The following is a 20,027-nucleotide window of genomic DNA, read 5'->3' on the forward strand; positions in this document are numbered from 1 at the left end:
GGGTATAACTATATTAATGTCTATCTTAAAACTATCCAAAATACTTAGCAATGCACAGGTCCTTGGTAGAAGTCGAGCGGTGGTTCGGCCATCGTTCTCGAGCTTATGGCTTATTTATTACTTCACAAAGATAATAATGATGTTGGGAAGTATGAGTTGTGAGGATGAGACGAGATATGGATGGTGCTAGGGGTAGGTCAAGAGAGGACTCGGATGGCATATACCACTTTTATCATTTAAGCATCATCCGTTATTGTAGTTGGCTTTAGCACTTGTCCGTACTAACACATCCGTATATGGGACAGATGAGCCAAGTACCTTATGTTCCAGTGACTTTTTGGCGTGCGAGTATGTGGTGTTGTGGGCATAATAGGCTTGTATAGGTATCTAGTTTTCTCGGGAAGTAGTTCTAGATGATCTCCACATATATAGATGCATGCTCAAACGATTGGGGTTTATTTGGGAAAGGTTATTACGTGAATCATCACTTGCAACTGACGAGTTGTACAGAGGGTAGTCTCATGCCGTGTAGGTAAAGAAGTACCTCCTGCAGGGTGTAAGATCAATTTGAATTGTCGCGCTCTTAGTCATGAGCACGCTTCTATCCATTTGCATGAGTCATAGAGTCCCGATGTGGAAAATGGTTGTGATGGTTGATGTGGGTTATGAGATGGTTCCTTGTATAGATATGTTTACGATGTTGATTTCTAGATAGGAGGGTACAATTGGTTAAGTTGTATGTGCTCACATTCTTATATCAAAACTGCTTTGCATATGAATTCACTTAACCTTATGGTCGATCCTTGCTAATTCATCCTCAAATGCATTATCCTTGGAGTCGGATTATTATATATACCTATTATAGGTTAAGTTTTGTGAGTACCTTCGTACTCACGTTGCTTTGCTGTGCAGGTGAGGAAGAGTTAGTGTTCGACTACTTCACGCCTGCCGACGTTGGCGACGGACGAGAGTAGTGCTATCTACTTGTGAAATGTCATTTTGGGGTGGTGCTTATGGACACATGGCACTACCCGTCTTTTGTCGTTCATGTATTATTTTCCGTTGCGTAGTAACTCTAACGAACTATGAGTTTAAACTATCTTTTGTCCTCTTAGTGTTCGTGCTATATAAATTATTGTGAAATTGTAATAACTTAAAGACTTGTAATATAATTTTATTACTCGCTCTTTGTTATATATTGATGTGATGAATCATGTTGTAAAGACTTGTGTTCCGATATTGGTTATAAAACACTTGCCGGGACTATCGGGATTAGATTCTGGTTAATCGTTGTGGAAGTGATTGTGTAAATGACCGTCCTAATGATTAATTAGAATACAATTTGAATGGTTCCCCACATAAAGGTATTTGTTTCTCACCCTTTTCAAATTTTGGCGGTTTCCACCAATAGTGTGCTCATTTTCTGGCTATTGCCGCCAATAGCATACGACATATTTATAGTCACGCGCATATAAATTTAATTCACGAGACGTCAAGTTTCATCACAGTATATATACACAAACACATATAAGTTTAAGTCATAAAACATCAAGTCTCATCACAACATATATACACCGCATACATGTCAGGTTTTATTACAACAATGATAAGCAGTTTAAGATTTCTTGCTAATTTAAGGGCCTGGACACTGCCTTTTCTTGTTAGATGAAGGTAACGAGGTTGACTAGTCAATTTAATGGTACTCGTCGATCGAATTGAGGACATGGTTATTGATGAACCTAGCAAGTTATTCTTTAAGTGTGTTGATTTTAATAGGCAAGAGTTGATATGTGGCCAGCCTGAGAAGTTGCAGTTTCAAGAATTGAAGAAATCAATCCTTATGAACACGTATCGAACCTGGAAATTAGTCATCAATATATATGCCGCTTACCTAAACATCGATCTCCTCAAGCGGAACACCTCTAGTGAATCCATGCATGAATTCCCATACATGAAAACCACATAAGTTGTTACTCGCGCCCTGCTTCCTACAAGGAAAGTCATGTCGGACTATCCATTCTTTCATGTATGGCCGGTGTCTAATACTCTTCTTGATGTATCGTGTGTCAACTCTGTATGTGTGTGATTATTACTATAAGTAGACTTAGATTCAATCAAATCAAATATTACAAGGGCAATAACAAAATGATCAAGTTTACCTTTGTAACAAGTCAATGACGGATTGCTAGTTTTCTTTTGGATTATTTTGTGAGTCCAAGACATTGATCTTGCTAATGTCTAGCTGGATCATAAGGAGGATCCAGTGATAACTTCACATATGTAACCATAGGTTAGTTGGTCCTAATTCCTAACGTTGTGTTGCTAAAAAAGAGTAGAACATTCATGGAGGGAAATAGATACACAAAGTGGTATAGTAAAAGTATGTATATCTTCAATTGTAGCTCTAGAATACACTCCAATACATAGTTCTCGGTTTCTTTTGGTTTGGTACGGATCGTTATCGAGTTTACTTTAAAAGGGTTGGTGTTGTTTGTCCTGTATTTGTGTACCTTCATTCTACACAAGAAATAAGTTAAGACATTTAATCTAATGGTTCAAAAATGTATAATTCACATTATACATTTATGACACTTACATAGTCCAGCAACTCATGATAGACACAAGCACCTTGCTGGTACACTTGATACATTTTCTTGAATAATATAAAAAGAGTGATGTCCCCATAGAGGAAATCTCGATGCTTGTATCTGGCCTCGAACATTTGTTTACCCTCCCTCGACTCCTTCATGTACTACACATGGAATTTCCAAAGTTGAAATGTTAGGTTGTTCCACACGTCTGTCTCAACCAATAGTTTGCCCAGCTTAAATTTCCATTTCATGGTTGCTTTTGGTGCCAAGCACTCATCTAGAAGTTGGTCTCTTGTCATTCTGGTTTCTTCAAAAAATCTTTCTAAATCTTGTTCTTGTAGTATCTGTTCGATCATAGACTTCTTCAAGTATTTCTTGCTATTGATGTGCTCGTATTCTGATTTACGCTTAGGCTCAACAGGTGTGGACATCTTCAAGAAATTTTTTTGCATTTCTACACGGATTGGTATTTTCTTCTCAGGCTCTAGCTTTTGCAAGAATTTCTTGACACTGGCATCCATTATCGCTCTGATTTTCTCTTCAGTTTGTTCATAAGGCAACTTCTCAGGTGTTGCCATCTTCTTAGGTGGCCTTTGCTTCTGGGATGAAGTCGATTTCTAAGATGAGCTCAAATTCTTAGATGCACGCGTTGTCAACTTCCGAGGGGGAGGACTTGGCTCTCTTGGTGGCAGTGGTGGCGACTTGCGTGGGAGAGGAGTTGGAGATTTTCTTGGTGACAATGGTGGCGGAGGCGACCGTGGAGGAGTTGGAGATCTTCTGGGTGGTGCGAAGGCTCTTGGTGAGTCCAACTCCGCATCAGACGATTCATCTATCTCTTGTTCAAACACTATGTAGCACTTGCGCCATAGAACAAAACCACCTACGTTTGATCCGAGCCTCTTGGAACCTATTTCTCCAAGGTAATCCATACCAATCTTACAATATGAGCTTCGTACAGAGTTCGCATGGATCTTGGTGTATCCCTGTGATATCAGGAGATCGTTGAAGAGAGCCTCTTCTATGCATTGGTCAACCTACCCCAGAGCCACTGTGGTGGTAATGTTCAAGGTGGGCATGACAAGCTTGCACACTTTGCTTTCTATGGTGTCGTCCACACGGTAACAGATCAAATCTTCTTCTGGAAACCCTATGGATGTGCCGCTGCTCAGACGACCACTAGGGCTCACAACATTATCTTCAGCTTGCTGCTGCCTGATTTCTTGCTGAAGTGGTTCTTTGATTTTAGCATCTGATATCTATCTCTCTTGTACAAGTTCTTATCGTACTAAAACTAACACATCTGCCAATTGTTCTCTGCTTCTCTTCTAACTCATATAACTTTTGGGGTCTTATGGGAATCCCTCTTTCCAAGGTACCACACCCTTGCCTCTAGTGCGACCTGTGTGCTCCTTGGTTCACAGTGCCAATGTTAGCTAGTATTTCTCTCTTTCTAGCCTGAAAGAGCCTTGGAAAGACTGGGCATGGATATTTGCAATTCTTTAAGTCACTTTCTATTCTCTATCGCTTTTGGGAAGAGATGGAAGAACAAGTCACCCATCTCGCGTACAGATATTACTTCACTCATTCAATCCAATCGGCCATCACAGGTGTGGCACCACTGTGGGTTACTTGTTCTTCCATCTCTTCCCACTCATCGTTTTTCCTCATGAACCCATGCGAGCCAATTCTATGGAGGTAAAGTTCTTGTGGGAGTTGGCCTTATTTGCCTCGCTTAGCTGTTGTGCTTCGTCTGACAACTTGCACTCTATGAAATCCTTCCAAAATGGTGTCTGGACCTTTAAGTAATAATCTCTCCACAGCTTACCCTTGAAAGTCCTGAACACAGTGCTTGTTGTTGATATGGCACAACTCTTCACTTTGGTCATGTTGCATCCTTCAAGGTATTCGAACTTTGCCGCCAACTTGCCCCACATAAATTCCATGATTTTATTGGGAACCACCCACTTGTTATCTCGTCTGTAGGTGACTGAAACGTGGTCTCTCACAAGACACCCGATTGCTGTCTTGAACAGCCCCAGAACATCTTTAGGTCTTATGAGCCCCGGCTGAATTAACTTCCATGATGATAAAACGTCCCTCAGGCATCCTACCGGGACCTCGTCCATGCCTCTCTTCTACGAACATCTCACCATCCGGAGTATCAACATCAGGATCGATCTCACCACCCGGAGCATCATCTTCGGTCGTGCCTTGCGCTACATCAGCGGATGTCTCAACCTCAAGTTGATCCAAGTTGAGGTACGCACTTGAGCTACCGCCTCTCATCTGGTCCACCTCCATATTTGCAGCCTCATCTTGTACCGACCCTGAACCCGGGTCTAAGGAGGGGCCTTGTATCGGAGGGGGGTAGGGTGGGGCCATGCGTGGCAATTGGATTTTAGACATGCCATTCCTACCTAAAAATTCTAAACCTATGAAATTCTAATAACATGAAGTCCTGAATTACATGAAATTGTAAATACATAAAAATTCTAAAATACATGTTATGATTTAAATGACAAATATATATATTCATATTATGACATCTTAACTAAAATACATGTAAAATTCACATGTAGAGAATGGCAAAACAAAACTAACAAACTTGGTTTTGCATTTTTCTGAGCTATGCACAATTTATTATGAATTATAAAAATTTCAACCGAATTACTAGTGTGCAAATAAATCCCTTTTCATTTTCTCTGGAATATCTCGAAATCAACTAAACCTTAAGTCTTTTTTCCACAGCCATGCATCTAGCCATACACATGAAAGTGGGGCCAGGGCCCACGTTGACCATGGTCAAAATTGAAATGGGGAAGGGGAATGTCGGCGGTCGGCTCTGTAGTGCTCGCCGGCGGCCAGCTGGGGTGGCGGCTTGGTCGGAGAAGGACCTTCAATGCACAATAGGGAGTCAGTTTTAGCTGTTGGTAGTGCCATGCGACTATGACAGGTGGCTTGGCGGTGGCCATGGAGGGTGACGTAGGTGGGCTGACAATAGTGGTGCACCATGGCGAGAAAGAGAGATAGGGGAGGTGCTTGAGAGCTTCACCTCGGCTTGGGTGAGCTCATGGTAGGGTCGGTTTAGACCAGGGACGGCCAGAGTAGGCGGTCGATGGAGAGAGGGGGCTCGAGTAGTCGACCATAAGGAAGAAGACGACCGCTTGTTACCTTTGGCCGGCGCCCGACGTCAGGTCGCGTTGGGAGGAGGAGCGGCCCGTCGGGGCAGGCGGAGGAGCAACGCGTTGGCGTGGCAGAGCATATAGTAGGTGGCAACGCAGGCAGCGACATTGGGCTGAATGGATCGAGTGAGGCCTGCGACTAAGTGTTGGCTATATAGATAAGGCATCAGTGCTGATTCTAAGTACTAACCAGCACTGATACATGTATCAGTGCCGGTTATTATTTAGAATTGGCACTGATCATTTTTTTATTTTTTTCAGAAAATATTCTTCTATTACATATTCTATATGCATATATTTAATACATATCCTTAATACAATCTTCTATATTATGTCATATTCTTGTATTACATATTTTTGTTACATAAGGCAATATGTATAGGTAATAAAAAATTAAGCTTCTTAGTTAATATATGCACTAAATATAAATTAAAGCTTATTATTACTCCATACATGCCCTTGATATAAATTAAAGCATATTCTTGAATCATCCATACATGTCCTCGATGCAAATTAAAGCTTATCCTAAATTTATACAAATTTCAGCGCACACATGAAAGCTGCTTTCATTAAACAATTAATGATTTGTTATGGTTGTGGCGTATGTAGGTAGCTTCCTTAGTGTCATCAATGAGATGCATTTTGACATTCTCTCCAAAAGGAGGCAGATCGTCGAATTTATCGTAGCCTTCTTCATCGATAACATCCTCAACATTGACAATCTTTCTTTTTCCTTGAAGAACCACATGACGCTCCTCCTTACTAGCTGGGTCCGAGTCCTTTACACAAAAGACTTGTGCAACATCCTTGGCAAGCACAAATAATTTTTCTATGCATCCGACGAGTTTAAGGTCCACAATAGTCATACCATACTTGTTGACCTTGACTCCCTTAGGAGTTTGACCTATTGGCACCAAAATAGAGAGACCTTCAACTCGCCATATTTAAGCTCCCAAATATCCTTTATGAATTCATAGTAGGTCTTCCTATTGCCAGCATGATCATAGGCATCAAATACAAACACCGCTATTTTGGTTAGTGCTCTAGCTGTCTTGTGCTCTTGTATAAAATGTGTAGTCGTTAATCTCGTATGTTTGGAATACGCATGGTGCGGTATTGCTCCGAATATGTTCAGGACTCCTCGACCGAATATCACATTATATGGATAGTTGATGTCGATCACATCGAAGGTAATATCCTCCGTCCAGAAATTTGTCCCTTCGCCAAATGACACTGGGATTGTTATCTTTTCCAGAGCGTTGATTGCATTTCTGTCGAAGCCTAGTAATGGGGATCCAGCCTGGTCTAGGTCGCTTTGACATAGACCCATTTTGTCGAAGGCATCCGCAAAGATGATATCCGCAGAGCTTCCTCCATCTATCAAGATTCTATGCAGTTCGTTTTCCGAAATATTTGCTGTGATCACGAAGGCATCCGTGTGCGGGTAATCTAAAACCCTCATGTCATCTTGCAAGAATGTAATGGGCACATTGGACCATCTTGAGTGAATGTAAGTTGGCCCTACTCCAACGTGGTTGACCCTTCGCACGTATTCTTTCCACTGCCTCTTAGATTCTGTCTCCTGATTAGATCCTCCTGAGATCGCTAACACCACATTGTATCCACGATTTACCATGTTCACGGACTTATTGCTCTCTGGTGGTGCTTCGATCACGGGCCTTAGTGGAGGCGAAGGTAGCTCCCCTTGGAGGGTCAGTTGCCTCGTTTGATCCAGCTGAGCCGAGGCTGCTGGGGCATATTGTTGTGGCGCGAGCATCGGTCGCCACTGGTTGGCAAACGTCGTGCCCGGGTTGGGGTTTTCCCACGCTTTGCCTCGCCTGAATTCTGCAGTGTGGTGTATGGTTCTCGCTTGATCAAATGATTGCTTTGCTAAGCTTTCTTTCATGGCCATGAATTGCAAGCACTGTTTGGTCCTGTGGCCGGCTCCTTCGCCATGTAACTCACAATAAAACATGGACGGGTCCTATGGAACTCGTCCGCCTCGGCCTCCTTGGCCCCTTCCTCTGCCAGTTCAGCCTCCTCGAGTAGCCCCACTCTAAGCTTCGCTTGCCGCTTGAGCAGCTTCAAAGGGACTGGAGTCTATCTGATTGACCTCTTTTTGCCTTGTTGTATAGTCAGATGCTTCGGCTTTCCTCGCGTGCTGCAATCTGTCTCTAGGGTGGCTAGTGCCTGCCTCCCTGGCCGAAGTATTCGTTTTTACTGCTTTTGAGGCTACCATTTCATTTTTCCTCCGAAGATGATCGAGCTCGGATCTTGCATATTCTTCCATCTTATTGAGCAGCTCTTGTACACTCCTTGGCCTTTTTCTTATAAGCTTTCTTGCTAAGAGTCCCCCTCTGATGCCCTGTATTGCCGCGTCGATGATTGTGTCTTCGCTCAGCCCCTTCGCTTGACAGCGTATGTGGACGAAGTGACACATGTAGCTCTGCAATGTTTCTGTTGGCTGTTGCTTTAGTGCGAAGAGGTCACTCGTGGTGATCTTGTCTGCTCGATTTCCCTGAAAGTTGTTGTACAGGGCATTACGTAATTGCTCCTATGAATATATGGATCCCGGAGGCAACATAGAGTACCACGATCTTACTATCCCTTTTATAGCTAACACGAAGGCCTTCGCTAGTGTTGCACCGTCTCCTCCGGCGAATTTGACTGCCGCTTCGAAACTCATTACGAATTCCCTTGGATTTGACTCTCCGTCGAACATTACTACTCTGGGCATCTTGAAGCCTGAGGGCCATGGTTGGTTCTGCAGACCAATAGATAGCGGGGATTCTGGGTCTCCCGCGGATGACTACCGCCGAAGGTCCTGCGGAGGTCGTGATGTGTCTTCGGACGACATCACTTGGCGAGTTGTTTCCTCTGCAGGATGCAGCATATCGATTTCCTCTTGCATTTTCTCCAATGTCTTCCTAGCTTCCTCTGCCCGTCTGCGATATTCGCAGCTTTTCGGCTTGCTAACAGGCTGTCTAACATGCGCCTTTTCTGCGCAAACTGCCTTTCCAGCTCTTCGGCTTCTAGCCTGGCTGTTTTTTCCTCCTGTGTTTCGTCTTTGTCTTCATACTCTGCGAAGTCATCCAGGTCTTCCCACTCTTCGTCTCACGCCTTCCCTCCTTCTTGTGCCGAAGGCTCATAGCGTGCGCGATCGCTTGTTTTCGCGACCCGCACCGGTGCCGCATTTACCTACACGGTCTCTCCGTGCCTGTCCTCATTGCTTCCTAGTGGCGCTACATCAATGTCGTAGTGCTGTTTGCGCCCATCCGAAGCTCCTACGGTCGAAGCATTACTTGACCCTAGTAGCCCCGAAGAGAGTCTTTCAACCGAAGCCCCGGCCGCCGTTGAAGGTTCCAGCAACGCCTCCAATGCTCCAGTTGGCTTCGTCTTCTTCTTGGGTGTCATGGCTTCGGTCCATTCGATCCCCGCGGATGGCACCAACTGTTGGAACCGATGTCCCGAACAAGGAGAACCTTCGCTTATAGGGGAAGTCGAAGGGTTCTAGGTGTGACACGTGTTTGGGGTAAATTGTCTCAATTGATTCCGCCCATCTCGGATACAGTATGGCCCTATTTATAGCTCGTACTCAATTACTCCACATGGGGTTTACAGTTTTTGCCCCCTTACCTGCTACATTCTTAGAATATTCGGGGAAATTATGGTACAATCAAGCGTATTTACATAATTACAACTCTACCCCGGGCAGTTAAAGTGGGCCCCGACGTCCAGTCACAGTATTCGGTTGACCCCGAGATTCTGCTGAAGGCTTCTCAGCTATCAGCCGGAGGTTCGCCACGGGCTTCGCTCCCCCCCCCCTTCGGCGCCATGAGTCGATCTTCGGTCCTAGTCTGAAGACGCGCTGCTACCTTCGCTCATTCCGGTCAGCAAAACTGCCGGTGTAGTCTTCGGCTTCCGACCGAAGGCCCGCTGTCGCCTTCATCGACGCGGGTAGCTGGGACCGCGGGCACACCTCCGGTCTTCAACCGAAGGTATTTTATGATCTTCGCCTGCACTCTCTAAAACATCCCTATAATCACCCGAATGCGTAGCCTCCGGTACACTTCGAGTTATCCTACGAAGGGGAGGGCGAGAGATCATCCAACAATAGTAATGTCAATTTTAAACTAATAATGATGACTTTTTTAAATAGTGATAAAAGCTTTTAAAGAAAGAACACTACGTATTAAAATTTGGCATGCAAAACGAATACCAACTAGGGCGTGGTAAATGCCTAGAAATCCAGCTTTTGGAGCCCCGTATAAGCTACGACTTATTTAGATACTACCGTACCGGCCAGATCTCGTGTTGAATTTCTTTTTTCTCTTTTAACATCAATTTCCCTTTCAACATCACACCGTTGATGTCCCAGCATGGTTCCAGAGTCTTCCGCAAAGTCAGCACAGACAAATCCACCAGATGATCAGTTTAATAACTACAGTTCTATTGGTTAATGTTATACGCACTCCTAAGCAAATCATATAGCATTAGATTATTAAAGAGATTACTAGTGTCACGATAAATAATAATAAAACCGGGAGGCAGCGTGTGCACAACACTAACAACAGCACAGGCGCGAGGGCATGGCGAGCTGCTAAAGCAACTCCACTGTGCCGCTACTTAGCTACTCCCTCTATTTCTTTTTTAAAGCACAATTGGATTTTATGGTTGAATCTTTAAATTTTATCTAACAATTAGTTAAACAATATATAGATTTTATGATCGAAAATAATATCATTAAATTGTATTTAAAAAGGCTTGCATGTGATTATTATTTTGTTTTTATAAATAATATATTATAAGAGAAATTGATATCAAAGTTTGCTTTGACCATCACATCGAGCCATCTTATATTTTACAACGGAGGGAGTAGGCTATAGCTACGTGCAACTATCAATGACCTTGCTTAAATTAATTAATCATCTGCGCGGACGTTGAAATTAGCTGGCAAATGAGGGTGCGGATTTGATATATATTACATATACGTACATATATCCTTGTCACGTTATAAACGCTACTCTTATTCTATAGTCGTTGTTGCGTGCGATTGTTGAATTTATTAGTGGAGTTTGCATGAAGCGTAGCCATTTCGGTACTTATATATGCCCCACAGCTAAGCTTGCAAAGATGATGCATGCATTGCAGTGTTGGGGTTTTGTGCGAGTCATGTTGCATTTGTGCACGAACACTGGAACAGTTTTTTATAGATTTCTTGCGATGTGGATTTCATGTGTACGTTGACTAGATGGTGATAGGCACGTCAGCACCTTCTGAGAGCCACTCTGTAACGTAATAAAGGAACAATATGGAATGTGAAAAATCAAGTGTCCTCTTCGTACAAAGCCAGAAATTTTATTTCCTTCACTAAAAAAGTCAAGTGTCCATTCTATCCCTATCCGAACTGATGATGAAATATCGTAGAAAACCCGCCATACAATTATACATTATTATGAAATAACTTCTTCACTATAGGAAGGTAATATTAATCATAAACTTTGAATAAAGATCAAATGGATAATATTTACTAATTACCCCTATTTACTAGTTTATACTAAAATTTCCCTTGAACTAATGACGAAAGACAGCAAAGTATCGTGGTGGACGTGACTAAAATTCCGCAGTAAAAGACGAAAAAGGAGAAGTGAAACCATTTGTTTAATAGTTGAAAAGGGGCAAAAGGCAAACGCAAGTGCCCCACCCTGGTACCGCAGACGATGCCGACGCCCGCGACGGCGCCTCTCGTCGTTTGCTTTTTTATATAGAGCGAGCCCGCGACGGCGCCTCCACACGGCGCAACCCCATCCCGTCCCGTCCTTTCCCTTCCCTTTCCTTCCCTTCCATCGCCTGGCCTGCGCCGTCAGTCACATCAGCCGCGCACGCAAGCGCGAGCGAAGAACCCCCAACCCAATCGTCGCCCGCGCGGACGCCGGCGGGAGGAATGGCGGGCGCGGGTGCGCGGAAGAAGCGGGTGGGGCGGTACGAGGTGGGCCGGACCATCGGCCAGGGCGCCTTCTCCAAGGTCAAGTTCGCCGTCGACGGCGACACCGGCACCGCCGTCGCCATGAAGGTGCTCGACAAGGACACCATTCTCACCCACCGCATGCTGCACCAGGTGCGACCACAGATCCAAATCGGATTGGATCCCTACTCCCCCATTTTAGCTTTGATCCAAGCAGCGTTTTTATTTGTTTTTTCTTTTAAAAAAATCCCCTGCCCTTTTGATGCCGAGCGAGCTGCCTAGGTTTAGATGACGTATCATAGAATGTTCCGTCGGAAAGGAGGGGAATTCCGGCCTGGTGCGAGGTGGAATATACCTCGAGAACAACGCGCGCCACAAAGTAATCCGGTGCGTGGTGGAATCCACTTCTTTTGTGAAGGGAAGAAAAATACATACTTTGTTTTTCTCCCACTCGAAGAGAAGCTTATCCAACATCGTTTGAGATGGTTTGGGCATATACAACGCAGGCCCTCAGAAGTGCCTGTATATAGCGGAAGAATAAAGCGTACGGATAATGTCAAGAGAGGTCGAGTAGACCAAACTTGACATGGGAGGAGTCTGTAAAGAGAGATCTGAAAGACTGGAATATCACCAAAGAACTAGCCATGGACAGGGGTGCGTGGAAGTTAGCTATCCACGTGCCAGAGCCATGACTAGACTTGCAAGATCTTATGGGTTTCATCTCTAGCCTACCCTAACTTGTTTGGGACTGAAAGGCTTTGTTGTTGTTGTTGTTGATGTTGTTGTTGTTTTTCTCCCACTCGATTTGAGCCATAATGTGTCATGTCCATTTCGAGGGAGACCTTAGGATGAGGACGAATTCTGTGCGGCATTCCGGCTTATGGAACACAAGAACCCTATCTGAGCTTTGTGGTTGCTGTGGCAAGTGGGTTCACTTGAGCATCACTACCACTGGTGGTTCGAAACATGTGGTTTGATGTTTCGACCAAATTATGCGCTGTAAGAGGTTTGTCTGAGAATCCTCTGGGAGTATTTTGTTCGTGGTCGCTTCTTGGCGCATGTCATGTCTGAGATTTGAAAGATTGTTTACGACTTTGGATTGGCAAAATTCATGTTGTACAGAGCTTATGCTCTCTCCAAGACTGAGTAGGGTTTTTTAAAACTACAATTTACTGCTTCTTTGGGAAACCTTGGTCTCCTGGTTCTTAATGATGTGTGATTTGCTCATCCATTGTGCTTGCACTCTAAGCATACAATTTCGTATGAAGGTGCTAAAAATAGGTAAATGATCACAGGTACTCAGCCCAATTAGTATTGGCCAGATTGATCAAACTGTTTCAAACTTTCAGTTTATACGAGTATGGACATACTTTATTTCTGCTGTTTACATAAAATTGCAAACGACTAGAAAAATACTAGTTTATCTGGCCTCCAAAAATTTCCATCGTACATCATTATTTTCATTTCATGTTTTAAAACTGAGCATTACCTCCAGTTACCAATTCACTGCATGTCTTTTGTTAGTTTGTTCCATGATGAAGTTTTGTTTGATTGCTCCAATGAGCTCAGTAATCATGTTTATTGGCAGATCAAAAGGGAAATATCAATAATGAAGATTGTAAGACACCCCAACATAGTTAGGCTTAAAGAGGTATGTCGTATGCCATAATTGTGCATACAGTTTTCTGTGTTTTACTTTTCTAATTGTGTTTTAATGATATTGTACTCCTATGACCATCTATATAACCAGCTTTCACTTCCTTACAAGTATTTTCATTCTTTTTTTAGGTTTTAGCTGGAAAGACAAAGATATACATAATATTGGAACTTGTCACTGGAGGCGAACTGTTTGATAAAATAGTAAGAGCCTTATGTCTACGTCATTTCCAATTGAGTAGCTTAATTGTTCATTATTTCATTGTATGCATGATTCCTCATACATTAAAGCTGACTTATACGGATTCTGTCACAACTAGCTTCAGTTTTGTGCAAACCATATCTAATTTAAACTGTTTTGGCCTTTCCTTGAATTAATGATAATAACAGTAATTTCTGCCCTACCGAACTATACTTCTTTTTTTGGTTGGATTCCAATTTCGTTTAAACTTTCATGTTATCACCCATAAATACAAGAAACTTGTTCCCAACTGATAGGGCCCACTACCTCCCAATGGATTGAAGAATCTTTCCTGCCTTTTTTTTTTCAAGAATGTGCTACACACATATTTCATTAAGAAGAAGTTAGAATACACGACCCTATTACAACACCATCCTAACACCTTAGGAAGCATGGTTTAGCACTAAGGAGCTATTACTTAACTGATTCTTGCATATTCTCTTAATATATTAACCTGTGATAACTGAAAACATAAAATATTTGTAGGCCCACCAAGGGAAGCTTCGTGAGAATGAAGCTAGGAAGTACTTCCAGCAGCTTATTGATGCCATTGATTATTGTCACAGAAAAGGAGTCTATCATAGAGATTTGAAGGTTGGTCCTGGATAATAGATAAACACATCATCTTTTTGAGCCATTCACTAATTGCATTTTCTCACGCTTGACAATTTGGGCTTTGTTCTATAGCCTGAGAACCTGCTTCTCGACTCACGTGGAAACTTAAAAGTTTCTGATTTTGGACTGAGCACACTGTCCCAGAATGTAAGTTTGGTGATTTCTGTTGTTGGTGCCCTACTTATATTTCTGTCCTTCTATTGTGCTGATAAAGATTTCCCAGGGAGTAGGCCTTCTTCACACACCATGTGGAACACCAAATTATGTTGCTCCTGAGGTACGAGTTCTGCTCACAATACTAAATAGTCTAAACATGAGATGCCGAATAAATTGCTAGCCACTGAAACTTAGATGGAAAAGAATTAATTGTGTGTTACACTATGCACACTAAAGATATTTGACTAAATTTATTCATAATAAGTTAGAGGGGTCCTTGAGGATGCATGTAAGGGGTGGATTTGGAAGGAGTCATTGAAATTGCTGTTCCCTTGTAATGAATAATTTAGTATTCTGTATACCTTGTTCATCCTAAACTGTAGTTGTTGGCCTGTTCTTCACTAAATTCTCTTTCTTGTCTCTGTCACTGTTGTCGTCTTCCACAAACGTTTCAGATCAAATCAGGCATGTCTCAGTACATATATAATCTGTACCCTTTTAATTTGGATCACTATTATAGGTGCTCGGCAGCAATGGGTATGACGGGTCTGCAGCAGATGTTTGGTCATGTGGTGTTATTCTTTATGTTTTAATGGCTGGTTACCTTCCCTTTGAGGAAAATGATCTTCCAACCTTGTATGACAAGGTATTAGCTTCGTTCTAGTGTGCAATTGTGCATATATATCTTTATCTCCTGAAATTGTTGATTCACACAATTATTTTGCTCATGTAAGACTGGAATGTCATCCCTTACCTTTTTTTTTTTTGGCATTTCAAGATAACTGCAGCTCAGTATTTGTGCCCATATTGGTTCTCTCCGGGAGCTAAGTCATTGATCCAGAGAATACTTGATCCAAATCCAAGAACTGTAAGTACAAGCACATGCTTGTTTCATTTCATCTTCTACTCTGTTAGTATTTGGATTTTTGGAAAAAAAAAAGCTATCATGTGACTTGAAGCCTCCTGAAGATTTTGACCACCAGTTAGTTACGTTCAACTCACTCTATCCAAGAAATAGTGCGAGAAACTCTGTACAAATAATAAATCATATTTTATTTATATTGGTACTGTGATAAATCTTTGAGAAATCTCGTATACGTGGCCAATGGATGGGACTTGCTATAATGTTGTATAAATCTAGTGCAAATGATATTCCACCTAGCAAGTAGCATTTCAGTTGTCTGTATTTGGCTATTCACAAATTGACGGTATCAGTTTCTCATGTCCCTGCACTGCTTTTTTGCAGCGTATCACTATCGAACAAATAAGGGCAGACCCATGGTTTAAGAAGAACTATGTAGCTATTAGACGTGGTGAAGATGAAAATGTCAGCCTGGATGATGTTCAGGCTGTTTTTGACAATATTGAGGTTTGTATTTAAATTATTAATTGGTGCATCCAGGCATGCTATGTAAATTCAGTTATCTCCTTGCAGAGTCCTCATGAAGTTCCCTATGGTTTTATTGTTCATTTGAAGGTTTACTACAATTGATTTTTACTACATTTCTTGCTTCAGGACAAGTATGTATCTGAGGAGGTGACTCATAAGGATGGTGGTGGTCCTCTTATGATGAATGCCTTTGAGATGATTACACTATCTCAAGGTTTGGATCTTTCAGCATTGTTTGATAGACAACAGGTAATTTCTAACCTTCTTTTTTCTTGCGAATGAAGGAGCTTGCTTTATTAATCAATAGCGGGAGTATTACAATCATGCTCTAGGCAATTAAGGAGGAAACTCGGTGCCTCATAAAGCCACGTGCATCCCTGCCTGCTACAAGAAACATTCTTCACGCAAGCATGCACAGCCATATTGATCTGCCTACTAGTAAAAATGAGTGCAAAATGGAAGTATTTATTAGCACAAGAAAGTTCAAACGTTGATGGGAAAAGAGATTTGCATTTGAACCGCCAGCCTGTTTCCATTTGTATTTTTTTAGAACCATTTCCCTGCACCACCTGATACTTCCCTGGTGTTGTTCTGTTAGGCTTGAGAAAGAAAGATCTCAGCAGTATTAATCCCTTTTTAAACAAGTGATGTAATCTGACCATTGTTTACATTCGTTTTGTTATGATCAGTGTTCTTTTAGTATATCCTAATTAATCTGTACAGATTTAAGCAATGTTTGCTGCTTTTTGGATCAACCTGTTCAGTGTAGAATTTTTTTTGGCTGCTCTAAATTGATAACTCCATTACAATCTGTGATTGTTTCATGAAGCAGAAGTTTACCTAGTTTCCATTACTTAATGCTCTCATTCTCATTCTAGGTCTTCCAATGCATGCTTATTTTGTCATCCAATACCTGTTGGCACGATCCTTTTGTGATTGTTTTTTTTGCTTGTTTGTACATCACTATTATGTGTCGTTGCTCTTTGCTTTATGCCTACAGCAGCGCTCATGGATAAATGGCATATATGTGGTCCAATGCCTCTTGCTGATCATGAATTTTTCTGTCTGTAGGAGTTTGTCAAACGTCAAACTCGTTTTGTCTCGAGGAAACCAGCGAAAACTATAGTAGCTACAATTGAAATTGTTGCTGAGTCCATGGGTCTCAAGGTCCATTCCCAGAATTACAAGGTAATTGTGGAAAACTTGTTTCAAAGAACAACTCGTGGATAAACATTTAGCTTTTGTTAATCTTTTTTTTTCGAAGCAAACACAGGGGGCAGAGAGTCCCCACCTGAGCTTTTGTTAATCTTGATAAGATAATAATACATATCTGCTAAATTGTGCAGTTGCGGCTTGATGGAGTTTCTTCAAACAGAATGAGCCCATTTGCTGTTGTGCTAGAGGTGATCTCACCCAGCCCTATAGTTTGTTACATTTCTATACACACATTATGCAAGCATTCTCATGCTTTGAAGTGCATTATTCCCAGATTTTTGAAGTTGCGCCTTCCCTATTCATGGTTGATGTTCGAAAGGTTGCTGGTGACACTCTGGAATACCACAGGGTCCGTTCTTTTGCTTCTCATCCTGTATACTAATCAAATTGGTGGGCACTATTGTGACTGAAGAATAGCAATGTGGAAAAATGGATATCAGTAGCTAGCGTTCCTTGCTTGGGCTATCTGTATGACTATTGACTAGAGCCTAATCGTTTCAGGAAAAATAAAGTTCTTTAGTTGCAAAATACCCTAAACAGATTGCATTGCGCTCATCAAACATAAATGTGTCACAACAGAGTGTAGTCATTTGTAAATTTAATTTTAAGGGAAGTTGGATGCTATATTGGTTGTTTATCTACGGATAAGTAGTTAAGTCACACATGTGCATCCCTGTGCATGTGTGGTAGGCTTGAAATATACGCAAAAACAAAACAATGGCCACAATATATGTGTAGTTTGATATCCTAGAGAAGTTCAGAAATTTGAAAAACTTAAAAAACATCGATACTTGCTACCTATTCAATCAACAAATGGTCAAGGAGGGTTTTCTTTATTCTGCCTTCTGATTAGTCTTTCAATTGCTGCTAACTTTGTTGCTGAACACATCACAGTTTTACAAGAACTTATGCAGCAAACTTGATAATATAATCTGGAGGCCGATAGAAGTTTCTGCAAAGTCTGCACTGCTGAGGACGACCACTTGCTAACCTACACTGATGCAGTAAGTCAGCAACACCCACAGCAAAGGGATTCCTTGCTGTCAAAGACGGGGAGCTTCTGTCAAATCTGCCATTGCTCCTAATGCTGGGATCCATGATGGTTTTTGGAGCTGCTTTCGCAGGGGACGCATGTACCATAGCGGAGTCTTTAGTAGATCAGATAAGGCAGCTTACGGCACCAGATGCATATACGTAGTAATATTAGTGTAGATAGTCTGTATACTGCCATTTGTGCAGCCTTTATGTAACAGGAACCTGAATCTCCACTAGAATCAATTCATTGTCATGTATCTATGCAATAAGCTGGCTAGCATGCTCATGCCAGATCTTGTAAATGCTTCATCTTGAGAGAATGTATACCATCTGATTTTGTGAATGCTTCATGAGCGTATTACTGTGTTAGTCTTCGTGCGCTACAAAGTGTCACTTTCACCTTCACATCAAAGATGGGTGAGACAGTTCTCCAAACTTAGCTGCTTTCGCACTAATCCCACGTGAAGTTGAAAATGATTGGTTTCATATGCGAACTCCTCACAACGGAACCTCAAGTTGGACGGTGCACCCGGAAGCTAAGGCTATATATTTGCATCGCTGTGGCCATGGAATAATAAGCCGATGATAACCGGCTGGTTACAGTCCGTACACCGGTAAGAGGTGATTCTCTACTAGCTTAGTACTATAATTATGAAAGACCAAAGGAACATAATATTTTAAGGAAACTGTGAAAGAAAAGACAGAAATTGCTACTCGGAACTATGGGGTGAAATCCGCTCGGAATTGGACAGATATAACTATAACACCCCGGATTTATACAAAACTGGTTTACTACAAACTCATCTAAAAACCTAATATATTCGGAAATTATTAGATATTTTAGCAGAGTTATCCCTGAAACCGCCGTTTCCCTGCACAAGCAAAGACTATAAAAACCACATTCATAATTTCATAAACGGAATGTAAGCATAACAGTCTATAACTAGGACCCGATACATTATACCAAAACAGGCATAAGCTGCATAACTGACCAAGATAACCAAATATAGCGCTAAAGTACTTATGGAGACAGTTAGGAAGTGATTTAAGTGTGATCACTTGCCACTACATGATGCTAATTCCCCTTTCGAACATGCCGCGATAAAAGGTACCTAAAACCAAATGAAACATAAGTATGAGTAAAAACAATCAACAAGTACAGCATGAAACAAGAAGAACTGACGCATCATCAGTGTCAATGAAGAACGATAAATAGTGAGGTTTTCTTTTTCCTTGAATACAACAATGGAACGATAGTTTCCGCCTGAAACGGATAAATCTTAATACATCCTTAGCGTTTACCGGTAAAGCGGAGCAAGTGGAGTCAGCACTTACTCATAGGAACATGAATATAAGAACCAAATTGTAAATCTGATTCCTCGGAACATGAATGGAATTTAAAGGAAATTATTGAAACTTGATCGCACGACATGATTACAATTGTCAACTTGAATCATATGAATACAGGAAAAATGAATACTGAACAAATGCAATTGAGAGAATCAGTAAAACATTCGTCGAGCACAATCATGACATAATACAAGTTCATCATGTACTTGCCTTAACCGTGAAGAGAAATCGGCTTCGCGTCGTTAACACCGACACTTCCAAAACCTGAAGAACAAGATCATGCTCAGAAGTTGTCCGAAAACATCCATGTGACTATACATTGGATGTCGAAACTACTCTCTCTCTAGCCAAACCCTAAAATTCTTGATTCTGTCGCTTTTCATGAATTTGACCAAGGTTCTGAGTTGCTTGTTGATCAAATCGTAACTTTATTCTACTTAACTGATGACAGCAAATAAATACATCTAGAGCATTTATGGAAAATACCCTACGACTTTCGCTTTAAACACATAGCCGAATTTGGCTCCACTCATTTCTAGCTTTCGAGTGTTCTCTCGCTGCTAGATTATCAAGCTTACAAACACGCGTCCAATGATAAATCAACCGTCAATTTATCTATAAGCAGATATTA

The 20,027-nt window shown here is 41.7% G+C and overlaps 1 protein-coding gene across 3 annotated transcripts; it reads left to right on the plus strand.

Moving 5' to 3' along the window:
* The first annotated feature begins 11,473 nt into the window (after nt 1-11,473).
* LOC133883453 (CBL-interacting protein kinase 24) lies at nt 11,474-18,404 on the plus strand. 3 transcript variants are annotated; one of them, XM_062322783.1, is made up of 14 exons: nt 11,474-11,891; nt 13,327-13,389; nt 13,527-13,598; nt 14,122-14,229; nt 14,323-14,397; nt 14,474-14,527; nt 14,927-15,052; nt 15,185-15,274; nt 15,653-15,775; nt 15,923-16,045; nt 16,868-16,984; nt 17,143-17,199; nt 17,286-17,360; nt 17,906-18,404. In XM_062322783.1, the coding sequence occupies exons 1-14, from the start codon at nt 11,718-11,720 to the stop codon at nt 17,999-18,001; spliced, it is 1,353 nt and encodes a 450-aa protein (XP_062178767.1). In that variant the 5' UTR covers nt 11,474-11,717; the 3' UTR covers nt 18,002-18,404. The 3 variants fall into 3 exon arrangements, with proteins under 3 accessions (XP_062178767.1, XP_062178768.1, XP_062178769.1); XM_062322784.1 differs by lacking the exon at nt 11,474-11,891 and adding an exon at nt 12,317-12,744; XM_062322785.1 differs by lacking the exon at nt 11,474-11,891 and adding an exon at nt 12,771-12,884.
* Nucleotides 18,405-20,027: the final 1,623 nt, after the last annotated feature.

Source organism: Phragmites australis, chromosome 10, assembly GCF_958298935.1.
Source record: "Phragmites australis chromosome 10, lpPhrAust1.1, whole genome shotgun sequence".
NCBI lineage: Eukaryota > Viridiplantae > Streptophyta > Magnoliopsida > Poales > Poaceae > Phragmites > Phragmites australis.

Bases quoted from the DNA above. Each gene is read 5' to 3' on its own strand.
- LOC133883453 (XM_062322783.1), top strand. From the start codon at position 11,718: ATGGCGGGCGCGGGTGCGCGGAAGAAGCGGGTGGGGCGGTACGAGGTG. The intron at 15,776-15,922 runs GTTTGTATTTAA...TTCTTGCTTCAG, and splicing joins CTGTTTTTGACAATATTGAG to GACAAGTATGTATCTGAGGA. The intron at 17,200-17,285 runs GTGATCTCACCC...CATTATTCCCAG, and splicing joins CATTTGCTGTTGTGCTAGAG to ATTTTTGAAGTTGCGCCTTC.